Source organism: Limulus polyphemus, unplaced genomic scaffold, assembly GCF_000517525.1.
Source record: "Limulus polyphemus unplaced genomic scaffold, Limulus_polyphemus-2.1.2 Scaffold2387, whole genome shotgun sequence".
Classification (NCBI taxonomy): Eukaryota; Metazoa; Arthropoda; class Merostomata; order Xiphosura; family Limulidae; genus Limulus; species Limulus polyphemus.
The window spans coordinates 95,746-109,032 of record NW_013667997.1 but is presented as its reverse complement, the minus strand read 5'-3'; the positions used below and the strand labels follow the sequence as shown (position 1 = coordinate 109,032).

The 13,287-nt window shown below is 36.0% G+C and overlaps 1 protein-coding gene across 1 annotated transcript; it reads right to left on the bottom strand.

Moving 5' to 3' along the window:
* Nucleotides 1-2,996: 2,996 nt before the first annotated feature.
* LOC106466814 (actin, acrosomal process isoform-like) lies at nt 2,997-5,051 on the bottom strand. Its single transcript, XM_013927114.2, has 3 exons — nt 4,793-5,051; nt 4,345-4,591; nt 2,997-3,932 (listed from the first exon to the last, which is right to left on the bottom strand). Exons 1-3 carry the CDS (start codon nt 5,024-5,026, stop codon nt 3,415-3,417), a joined length of 999 nt encoding a protein of 332 aa, XP_013782568.1. The 5' UTR covers nt 5,027-5,051; the 3' UTR covers nt 2,997-3,414.
* Nucleotides 5,052-13,287: the final 8,236 nt, after the last annotated feature.

Genomic DNA, 13,287 nt, shown 5'->3' with positions numbered 1-13,287 from the left:
CGGTTTTTGTGTCGCTAATCTTAATTGTCGGTATTATTATTTATAAGCTTCAATGAAAAAATAACAAAACTAAACGCTGAAGATGATGGAGGGGGTAACCAGAAAAACCATGGATGGGCACGGAAAGTAGCTACTGAATTACATATCAGCTGACGAAACTACATAAAATACGATAGTTTCTGTTTTTAATAAGTAACGACCTCTAGTGTTGTAGACTTTAAGTACCTGGTTAAACCTAGTGTATAGGCAACAGTACTTACTGTCTGTTATAAAATACAAGAAAAATGTTTTCCTTAATACAGCTTTGTAACCTGTATTGATAGCCATCACCTACGTCAGAAAAAAATAGGATTTTTCAATCTTACATAAGGCCGCCGATAGGGCGCCAAAAATAATAATCTCATTCTCTGCACGATATTGTGCAACTGGGTGTTATACTTGTGAAATAAGCGTTTTTTTTTGTTTGTTTTTTTTTTGTTGTTGTTGTTGTTGTCAAAAAACAAACAAAACACTGTATTTTAAAGAATAATTTGGACACAATAGAGTATTTTGTATCGTTAGTATTCTGAAAATAACGTGTGTTCATGATGGTAAAGATAACCACCCATCAGATTACGTAATAGAAAATTACAAGTGGTTTGTTGATAAAACTGTCAAATTGAGATTAAACGCTTCTTCGTAGATGCACTGGCCGGTAACGAACAGAAGCTGGTACGAGAATATTGTTACGAAATACTGTAGAATATTGTTACGAAATACCGTTTTAAGAAGAATTAACAATGGTGATTTCAATCCCGACATTAATCAACAATACCGTGAATTTCGTTGTTACACGTTCGTTAAACCGTTGCAGAAAATCCATCAGTTAAACATAAGTTATTTACTGTATCAGAATTAGTTGAGATGTTTCGAATGGAGGGAAAACGCTATTCCTTCGAAAGAAAAAAAATCCATAAGCTAAAAAAAAAACGAGCAATTATTTCAAGTTCCTACTTGGGCTTCTTCTGTCTAGACATCGGTTCGTCGCTAGTTGTAGACATTAATGTACTTACTTCACAGCTGTGAAAGTCCTGGCTAATGCAGAGGATCGGATCGATATTATTGAGCTGTTATATATATAGAGAGAGAGAGACTAAGCCTTCTCTCGCATGATGACGCTAAAAAAAACATTTAAATTTTTGGGACTCAACTGATGTACCAAACTTCCCACAAATAATACAATAAAATTGGATTCGTACATAATAAGAATTTTCTTCGTTTGTAACCCATGCATGTGTCAATGATACTCTGTTTTAACATGATAAAATTAATTTCCAACTTTAGGCTTCAATTCGTAAGTTAACATTTGCAATTCAGGATAATAAAAGTCGTTCATTTTCGCCTCCTTTCAAACAAGAAACCAATACAAACTAGACGGTTTATCTCAAGTAGTACCCGAGGCCTAACGAGTAATGTGTAATTTGCTACTGGTGAAACGTATTAAAATAACGAATTTATTTATTCTGGATAAAAATCTAAGCGAACATAATTAACAGAAACGCTCTTATTCGATGAGAAATGTTAACTGAAAATAGTTGAACACAAACTTCGAGAAATCCTATAAACAGTTAAAAATATTTACTTCAGTAACACGAGAGTTGATAATACTAAGTCCGAACATCCAGCATATTTTATAACTAAAGAACAAAAAAATATCACACACCTTTACAGTTTTGTTGGTATTTTTTTAAAGTACCCTTAGTCCATTTTAATCTATGTTAGTTTGTTTTTACATATATACAAAATACAGTTGAATGCATGTACTTGTAGTTTTTTTTAATTACTGCGTGGCCAATACTTTTTTTTTCTTCTTGAAACTGCCACCTCACGCGGAACCGGTAGCTTCCCCGCGTGATACAGCAATTCAGCATAAATGCCCCCCGAGTCACAAGATTGGCGAAAAATATTTGTTCCGTGTAAGCCCTGCCCGGCTAACATGAATCGATAAGCCCGATCTGCCACACCGTCTGTTGAGGTCATCGCCGGATGTTCTGCTTCAACATGACCATATAAGGCAATGAAATAGACTCGCACGGGAGTTAGCAACCGTATGGAATGCTGGGTAATGCTACGTTCACTTCTGTTTGGTATACCACGAACACCTGCACTTCAACGGAGCATTCTAGCATTCTCTTAGCTTAAGAAAATAAAAATGATAAAAGACGTAATACGTAATCTTCCCTAGAATTCCAGAAATTAAACCACTGACTGCACTTTGTAAACAGGATGAAACATACATAATATTTCGGTACTTTTCGTTTGAATGGCATAAACAACATCCACATGGAACGCTGGTCGTTCGGAATTTATTATGTACGGTGGTTAGTAATAAACGTTTAAAAAAAAAATACCTCAAGAACTACTTGCCCTGAATTTCCGAGGCACACAGAGAATTTCAGATTTTACTTGAGAAGTTGCAAGCATGTTTACTAGACATTGGTGAAAAAGGTGTTTTACCTTAAATCATTACATCTTGGTAAGAAAACATCTATTACCGCAATAGACGCGCACTGGAGCCACCAATTTTGTACTATTGATAAGGAAGGGGAAACATCTATTACGCAATAGACGCGCACTAAAGCCACCAATTTCGTACTTTTAATAAAGAAGGGGGGAATTTTGGTGTGGATTATATTACAGGTTTATAAACACCCTGTATAATATCCATACTTTTCTGTATAACTTCTACTTTGCCTCTGGGTAGGTGGGGGAAAATTACTACTTTAAAAGATATTTCAAAGATAAGGTTATCATTATAAATCACAATTATTATTATAACAATTTGTACAAGCTAATGTGAATTTCAAGTAAGCTTTGTTTTGTTATATTTTAGAGAAACGGATATAAGCTTGAATGTGTGGATATATTCATCTTATTTCCACATCTATGACCCGCAGAAACTAGATTTGCAATAACACAAAATTATGAAGCAAAAAAAAAACACCAACGTTTACCAATCATTTCAATTCTTTTATTATTCTGTTTTAATGTACAACAAAAAGCGAGATGCTCAAAACATCTTTTAATACAAGAAGTCCTTACATATTCGTCACGTGTCAATTTCATCATTTACCGTTCTTCATACAAGTGACAAGACGGGTGTCTACTGGATATTGTTTTATAAAGTTTAAAAAAAAAAGTAATCCAACTGTGTAACAGACAAAGCATTATAGTTCATATCTTGTTCACTAGACTCAAGTTTACTCAGATCAGTTCTTGCTGACGTTATATCTTTGCAAGAAAAAAAAACACTATAGAACAGTGTTTTGAAACTTAAGCCACAACTTACTGTTCCTTTACACTTTTCTTTCATTCATAACTTAAAACGACTCCAAAGAAATCTTTCGAATTTAATATCAATTTGGAATGATTATTTTAGAAACACTTGCGGTGGACGATACTAGGTCCGGATTCGTCATATTCTTGTTTGGATATCCACATCTGTTGGAATGTAGACAGCGAAGCCAAAATGGAGCCCCCGATCCAAACGGAATACTTCCTTTCGGGGGGTGCAATGATTTTTATTTTCATTGTGCTGGGGGCAAGTGCACCAATTTCTTTTTGCATTCTATCAGCAATGCCTGGGAACATAGTGCTTCCACCAGACAACACCGTGTTGGCATACAGGTCCTTACGGATATCCACGTCGCATTTCATGATGGAGTTAAAAGTAGTCTCGTGGATGCCGCAGGCTTCCATGCCCAAGAAGGAAGGTTGGAACATGGCTTCGGGACAACGGAATCTCTCGTTACCGATAGTAATTACTTGACCATCGGGCAGCTCGTACGATTTTTCCAAAGAGGAGGAGGAAGCGGCAGTCGTCATCTCGTGTTCGAAGTCCAGGGCAACATAGCAAAGTTTTTCTTTAATGTCACGGACAATTTCTCGTTCGGCTACAAGATAGATTATAATAGGTTAAAACACATATTAGAAGCTAATACATTCACCAACTACAAAGCACGAGTTTAACCGAAAGTTTGCGATTAATGATTAGACCACTTAGGACTAATTAAAAGTCCTAGTTCTCACCAGTGAATAATATGTACAGTCATTATTATTCACTTTTACAACTGTCTACTTTAACAATTAGGGAAGTGTGTGCGATGTTGTTTTAAATAACCGATCCTAAAAACCCTTCCTGGGTTAACATTGTTTAGTTAAACACAATGGGCTGCGCTTTGCCCACAACGGGTATCGAAACCCGAACTATAGCATCGTAAGCTAGCCTGCAGGCTTACTTTTAGGGATCTCCCCTTTGTTTTTGTGGTGCAGATATTTATTTAATATCAAGTTTATATAACTTACCAGTAGTTGTAAAACTGTAGCCACGTTCTGTCAGGATCTTCATGAGGTAGTCTGTGAGGTCACGACCAGCCAAGTCCAATCGAAGGATGGCGTGGGGGAGAGCGTAACCTTCGTAAATGGGGACAGTGTGGGAGACTCCATCACCACTGTCCAGCACGATTCCGGTGGTACGACCAGAAGCATACAATGACAACACGGCCTGGATGGCTACGTACATGGCTGGGGTGTTGAATGTTTCAAACATGATCTGAAAATATTCAAGTTTACCTACTTATTAACTTGTGAAAAAAGAACATTTATTAAAGGGGGGGGGGGTCTGAACCGTCTATATCTTTACAAAAAAGTATTTGTATTTAAGTTAAGTACATATCAAATAAAGGTTTAAAATGTTTTCAGAAGATACATTAAAAATTCGCATAATATAACTATTGCAACAAAACATGCATACCTGGGTCATTTTCTCTCTGTTGGCTTTGGGGTTAAGTGGGGCCTCCGTCAGCAGGACTGGGTGTTCTTCTGGGGCTACACGGAGTTCGTTGTAGAAAGTGTGGTGCCAGATTTTTTCCATGTCATCCCAGTTTGTTACAATACCGTGCTCGATGGGGTATTTTAGGGTTAAAATACCACGCTTACTTTGGGCCTCGTCACCGACATAACTGTCCTTTTGGCCCATACCAACCATCACACCCTAGAAAGAAAATGTATAGTCATTTGAAAGCAAATTTATGGGTAAATATACAATTTATTCAAAGATTAGAAGACTTTAGGTGCAGTCCCAGAACGCTAAAGCATTGACATATAGAAACATCAAACCTACTGCAATGATTAAACAACGGAACTTAATCAATGACCCCCCTATTCTCCAGCATTTTACACTTACCTATGTAACGAACACTAACCTCCCACCTAGAACTAATTACTGTTGTTTTTAACCAACTTAAATGTTAATAGTAATTACAGTTAAAACTAAAATTTTAACAAATATTACTCTAATTTGTTTAAATAGCAAATTGTCCTGTTTGTTTGTAATTTCTTAGCGTAGCGTGAATTTCGAAAACGTTAAGACTTGTTATAAATTCAAACTTATAACGGAGAATATGAAGAGTTTTTAATTCTTGAGTATAGTTTGTAAAGTGTGACCTTACAGCCCTTAATTAAACGGAATCTTGAGTTCCGCATAAAACTATATAAATTTTTCTAACCTTAAGTTCAAAAACGCTGTTTAGTGATATTGTAGGTAGAAGCGACATCTTTTGTTAAATTTATTCATAAAAGATAATCGAGGAAAATCTTCCCCACTACACTTTTAATTGAAAGCCATCGGGTAGTTATGAGGTTTGTTTTTGAGGTAGTATACTAAACTATAAATTGCTAAAATTGGACTTTAAAAAATCAACCCGCTAATCAATTGTGTTTTTGTAAGCATCATAGACTTATCTATAAATAACAAAATAGTTATGGTTATGTACTAATTATGGGTACACAAATAGAAATACTGTTCCAATTCCATGCAGTTTTCGTTTATTTAGATACAGTTGAAGTTGTAATATACGTCAAACCCAATCGTCTGACGACATTCAGAAGTAATATACAAGTGTTAGCTCAATTGCGGAAAACATTTGAACGTTATCTGTTACACATTTTAAGAGTTCGTAAAATTCTTTACGTACATTAGGACTACGTGTATTTCTCATACATCTTTTCCTTTCTACTTCTTTACTCTGCTTCTGGTCCAATCCGATACATGTTATTAATAAATATTATTAATGCTTGGAGACGGCATGCATTATTAGTCTAAAAGTGGGTCCCTCGTCAACGAATAATAAATATTATGTTAAATGTCGCCATAAAGGATAAATTAATTAATAGTCACCAGATAGACTAATTCATTGTTAACAGACTTTTGTATGGACATGTACTCGCAATTTGTTTGAAAGCTTAATATTTTCCCTGACATTTACAACATTCCCTAATCCCAGTAAATATTAACAACGCGCGACAGTCTTCGTTAAGACTAACACTCGCCACTTCTGTAGTAGATCAGAAGCAAACTAATTAATCATCATGTGTGACGAAGACGTAGCAGCACTGGTAGTTGACAATGGTTCTGGTATGTGTAAGGCCGGCTTTGCCGGAGACGATGCCCCTCGTGCCGTGTTTCCATCAATTGTGGGCCGGCCTAGACATCAGGTAAACAGAGCACAAGTTTTTGTTGTATTCTAACTATGATAGTCTAGCTAGATCAGTATTTACATCACGAGTTTATAAAACGGAGTATTTTGATGGAGATTTTCTTAATTTGTTTCTGACTTGAAAAATGGCGTTTTCTCGAAACGTCGTCAAGTAAATAAATTACTATCATAGTTTTTAAAGGCGATTTTTTTTTCTCACTAAGGCTAATTTCTTTATTTTATAACCTTTGCATTTTTCTACATACATAGATACATATTACAACAAGTATTCTGCCATCTTGAAGTTAAGATTAAAAACAGTAGAATTTAGATGTGTGTATTACAAATTCCAATAAGTTATCACCCACACCTAAAAATAGAATACACCTGAAAGCTCGCGTGAATAATCTACTAATAGTAATATTGTTTGGCTAGTCATACACTCGTGAAAATATTAATTCGACTAGTAATAGTAATACGGTTAAACTGACAACAACCACACGAACAGAGAGAGAAACTCAAGTGAGCTAGCCACCACCGGCTCCGTCATATATATACACGCCCACTTAATGTTCTTCCGCCAATGACATCACCACTACAGTGGCGAACCTAGCTAAAATATGAAACTACTGCTACATAAATAAGAAAATCTTGAAATATTACGATAAAATAAGGCTAAAAGATTTAAATTTTCATCGGCATGCAAGAGAGATTAAACCTAGAGTAGAAATTAATAATATTTTATCATCGTTATAGTTAAAAATACGATAAATTTGTCTTATTTAAAGTACCCTTGATTTTATTTATTATAACTTTTAAAATATTTGGAAATTATTAGTAGCATGTTATGCTGATTTGTATATATATATGTGACTATAAAGTGTAAATATTTTACTTATTTTGCGTAGCTTTTTCAAAGAATTGTTGGAAAAGTTCCAAAAAAATATTGTATATAAAAAACATGTATAAAAGTTAGCACACGAGAAATACTCGAAAAAAATACAGTGTACGGGTTCTGTCGAGTTGAGAAAGACAGTCTCAAATTTTTACCATATATGGTAATGCGAATCTACCACCTTCTGTCGAGAGTTCTCAATTGGTTGATTGTACTGCCAGCACAAGTCGTTTTTACAGAATTTATATCCAAAAGCGTCCAATCAGAAACCAGCATTACTATGATGCCCATATATGGAATGTGAGTCCAGTGCGTTCCTGTAAGTCATACAACCGGCTTTTACACATGATGAGGCTAGAGGATCGCCATGTTTCATTATAATTCTAGTAATTCAGGCTTCACTTAGTCTACTTTTATTTGTATACATATTTATAGTTTCTTTTATATGTAAAAGAAAAGAAAAAGAACTGACAACCAATATTAATTTTAGTTTAAAATATAGGACAAATAGTAAATTGAAGTATTTGATCCTGATATAGATATATAGGTTCAATGTACTGTATGGTTTTGTTTGTTTCAAGTACTCGCATAAAGCTGTACAAAGGCTATCAGCGCTAGCTCGCCCCTAGTTTTGAACTGACAGACTAAAGTGAATGCAATCTGTTAACAGCACTCACCGCCACTTTTGGGCTACTTTAATCGAATAATGGGACTTAGTCGTCATTCTTATAACCTACTCACGAGCCCAAGATGCGGAGCGTGTTTTTGTAACCATGGATTATAAACTATAAATCCTCTGATTCGGAGTGCAGCACACGAACCGTAGGCCACACCTGGCCCTGTTTGATTGATTTATTTTTTACGATACGTGATGTACAAACAGTTGCAGTTGGGTTTTTCCAATAATGATTTTTGTAAACATTTTATTTACACCCCCTCCCAGACACACACACACAAGAAGTCTTGACTATTAACGTATTTTTCGGAATATAAGACGCACCCTTATTTTGAAAAAAAAAAGTTTTTTTGGGGAAAAAAAGCTACAGTCGCATTTGAAAGATTTGTATTAAACAAAAATTCAATTTGATACTTTAAAAATTAGTATATATATTGTTCTAAACACAAACGAGCTCGAAATAATAAAATACCGTAAATCAAAAAAAGGTTTACTGTTATTTAGTTTGGTTCAAAACCTACAAAATCTTCATTGCTTTCACTGTAATTTATTTTTTTAGTATTTATGGAGCATTATAAATAGTTATGTTTTTAAAAGAAAAAAAACTACTATTGTTATAAATAACACATTCAATTGAACTAAACTATGCATGCCTATTTAAATATATTTACACATGGCTTGTGTATATCGTATATATACATACATACATGTATACATAGGATGCAAGCAGATTTCGACATCAAATTTTGGGGTAAAAAAGTGCGTCTTATACACCGAAAAATATGGTATCTTGTATAATGACTATAAAGGTTGAAATGTACTTGTGAATTTATAATTTTTTTTTTCTCCAAATGAACCAGAAATAATTCTACAAACATATTTGGCAGTCAAAATTGTTATGTTCGCGCTATCTTTTCTTGTTAAATTTAATTAATTATGTTGTGGTCTATATATCATAATAACTAACGAAGTATAAAATAATGAAAACAAACACATCTGAGTAGTCACACTTAGCGGATAATTTGGCGATATTACTAACTAGAGATATGTTGTTTTTTTTGTAATGTGCGTGTCGAACTGAGATTAGTAGCGTCACAAATTTTCATAAAACTCCCGATTGAGCCACGTGTAGGTTTATTTGTTCGCCGCTTTTTACTTCAACCTTATGCCGGTTCAGTGAAGGTAGAAACATGCCTTTAAAAATACGTCAGAAGTCATAGTGACTCAGTACTTCAAAGCACGTGAAAACTACAGCTGCTTTAGGAATAATTCCATCAAAGTCACCACACTCGATAACATCTGACAAATTGACTAGTAAAAGATCGCTAATATCACTTATAAGACAAACCGGGCGTTTCCCATTTTGTTCTATTGACGTTCCCCGAGTATCCATCGGGTGCGTAAAATCCCTAGGTGAATAGCGGCAAAACTAAACATTTCGTACACTCGCCAATGAGTCGTCGTAGGTCGTTTTCACCGTGATTATTCTCGCAACACGGCACATTTTTCTATGTGTTGCACACGATTTTACTATATTTACTAGGTTTTTTTGCGGTTAGAGACAAATACAAAATGTAAGGACAGTCACCCTAGTTGTAACACCAGTTAGGAATCTGTAATGCGCACGCAATCTGTGAACTCATCTCGAGCGGAAGCGTTACACAGCTCTTGGAACACCTCGACCGCTTCCGGTGGGGTACCAAAATCGTTTGTTTGTATGTTATAAAGCGCAAAGCTACACAATGGACGATCTGTGCTCTTCCCACTGCGGATGTCATAACCCGATTTTTGGCGTTATAAGCCCACTGAGCCACCAAAATCGGCTGAGGATTTCCAAGTTCGTTACATCACTCTTTGGTTTTATCTATCGCATATTTAAAACTAGAGGGGCACTCAGTAGGGCGCACAACTTCGCCACCAAAAGTTGATCATATTCGGCTCCCAAAAACTACGAAAATGTGTACGTAGGTCCGTCATTATCAACAAAGACGGACCATTTTTGGCAGGACAATGAGGAATAACATTCTATATATATGTCCACCAAGTTTCATAAAAAAAAGCAAAAATAGCGTGAAAAATCTGTCCTCATATTAACGGATTGTTTTTTGTGACCTTGCTGTGACTTTGACCTTTGGCCTTGACCCTCAAAAAACTAATTACTCCTAAGTTGGGTCATAGTCCAAATGTATACCAAATTTCGTCAAAATCCATTCAGCCGTTTTCGAGAAACCTTGCTGACAAACACAAACACATAGAGATGAAAACATAACCTCGTCCACAGTAATAAAGGAGCTCTATAGCCTCGTCATAAGACGATGTTATTTTGTTAGCTTCTTTTCTATCACCATTTCTCATAGTTTGTTTTGTTTGTTAGTTGTTAAGCGCAAAACTACATCATGGGCTATTTGTGTTGTGCCCACTGCAAGTATAGAAACACAATTTTTAGTGTCATAAGTCCAGAGACCTGCCGCTGAGCCACTAGGAGACAGCTCCTTCTAACTGACGTATTTGGACTGATTTCAGGATTAAGTAATTCAACTTTAATCAAGTTATTTGATAAACTAATTAGCATTTTGTTTCGAATAATTATTGTAAGTATTCTCTAATTGACTTTATACAGGTGAAGATCGGGGTGTGTGCAAGGGGTGTAATTGTACCCCCCTTCCGAATCATGTCACCGAGAATCCTTCCTCCCGATTCCTCAAATCACCTCGCTGTCCGTAATTTTTGTTTAATTTTGATTCGTTTCGTTTGTCTGTATACCGAAATGGCCCATTTTGTATTTTTACGCTTCTTTTAGTTTCATTTTAAGCATGGACAGGTGGTTAGGGCGCTCGACTCGCAATTTGTGGGTCGCGGGTTCGAATCCCCATCACACCAAACATGCTCGCCCTTCCAGCCGTGGAGGCGTTACAGTGTGACGGTCAATCCCACTATTCGTTGGTAAAAGAGTAGCCCAAGAGTTGGCGGCGGGCGGTGATGACTAGCTGCTTTCCCTCTAGTCTTACACTGCTAAATTAGGGACGGCTAGCGCAGATAGCCCTCGTGTAGCTTTGCGCGAAATCCATAACAAACACATTTTACGCATGCTGTAATCTTTTAATTTCATACAGCGCCATGACTTTCCGGCAGACGACACTCGAGCACGAGTATAAAAATGATTAAATATTTGATGAGACGGTTGCTGTGAGTAGAGTTGTTGGAGAAAAAATGTAGTTCGCATATCACTTGATGATGAGAGGAACTGCAAATGAAGCGGTGGAATATGCAGGAAAGTACTTCTTCAAACATCGTAGAGAAATGTTGATGCTAAGTTTCAGGAGGTAAAATTGTCTTTGTTAGCATCTTTCATCAGTCTGAGGAGGTTTGTTTGTTTGTTGAAATTCGCGCAAAGCCACTCGAGAGCTATCTGTGTTAGCCGTCCCTAATTTAGAAGTGAAAGATTAGAAGTAAGTCAAGAAAACCCACCGCAAACTCTTTGAAGTGTATCTGTTCCGAGACTTCGTATTCATACACAACGAGACTATTATGTGGCATTCGAAAGATTAAAAGTAGGCCTAGTAATTGTTCTGACTTATTTCCTGTTTCATGGGCGTAGCTACGAAATTATAGGTGGGGGACAAAATCTAAACACGTTAGATGTATGTACTTAAGATCATGCATACTTTAGATTACTATAAACTCGGATATTCTTTAAAATTGTGTTACATTTATTTTTTTATTTCAAAAACTGTTTAAAAGTTCCCCAAATCCATAAATAGTTACGCCCGTATGTTGTTGTTTTTATAGTCGTGTAAAGTAGAATTCAAGCAGGTTATACTTGTCCGGATAATACTATTTTCTTAAGTGGAATTTATCGCATTTATTTTAAGTCAATTGCTATTCAATTGCTAAAGTTTGTTCCTTGATAAGTCAGTGGATATGCTCGATATAGCTGATCTGAGGATTTAATTCTTCCAACGATGGCTTGAAGATTCAGACAGAGAGGTGAAATACGGTGATAGAAACTGTGAAGAACATAATAACGTGGCTTAGAAAACGAATGAAAGAGTGGTATAAAAAAGAATAGAACAGTTTGGTTTGGATTTCGGAGAAAGCTACACGAGGCCTAACTGCGCTAGCCGTCCTTATTTAGTAGTGATAGACTAGATGAAAGGCAGCTAGACGTCGTCACCCACAGCCAACTCTTGGGCTACTATTTTACCAACAAATAATGGGATTGACCGTCATATTATAACGTCCCCACGGTTGAAATGGCGAGCATATTCGATAAAGGAGGTTCGAACCCACAACCCTCAGATTGCGAGTCAAGCGCCCTAACGAGAGTAAAACGAGACCAGGAATTTAATGAACCCTTAGGAGAATGTAAACAGGAATTTGTCAGAATGATAAACGAATGTGCACATCAATTAAAAGAAGTACAGTACTGCACTAAAGAAGACACTAACATACAAATTAACAAGTAACACAATTCTAGTGGTAAATAACAGATTTCAACGTATAGTTTAGTGAACTCTAGGGGAAAACGTATAGGTGGGATAATTCCACGTGCAAGTAATAGAAAAGTAGCCTTAGTTGTGTTCAGTTCAAAACTACAATATTAAAATATTGTCAAGTGCAGTGCTTTTGCAACCACTAAGCATTTTATTTTTCTGTAAAAGATGCTAGCCTTTCTAAAGCAAACTGTTCCATACCTTTAATTCACACGTCTAATATTTTTAAAATCTATCTTGTACTAAGCTTGATAACTGGTAATTAAAAAATATTGTAATTTTTTTTTAAATTCCTGATAGGATGATTCGATAGAATATACCCACCCAATACCACAAAGGCTTTGTTTGTAATTAAGCACAAAGCTACACAATGGGCTATCTGTGCTGTGCCCACCACGGGTATCGAAACCCGGATTCTAACGTTGTAAGTCCGCAGACATGCCGCTGTGCCACTGGGGGGTTACCACAATGGCACATCGTCGAGAACTCAAAACTGTTCAAAATCTATAATTTTTGTCCTAGAAAACAAAAACAGCATTATAGCAGACTTACGTCGTTTGTACTAACAGACTTACAGCAAACTTACGTCATTTGTTTTAAGGCGTGGTTTCAGTACAATATAGTATGTTAATTAAATAAATGTAACAGTGAGGACTTAAAAATGGAGTGAAACAATACAACAATTCCCAGTATTTAGCATTTCTAGCT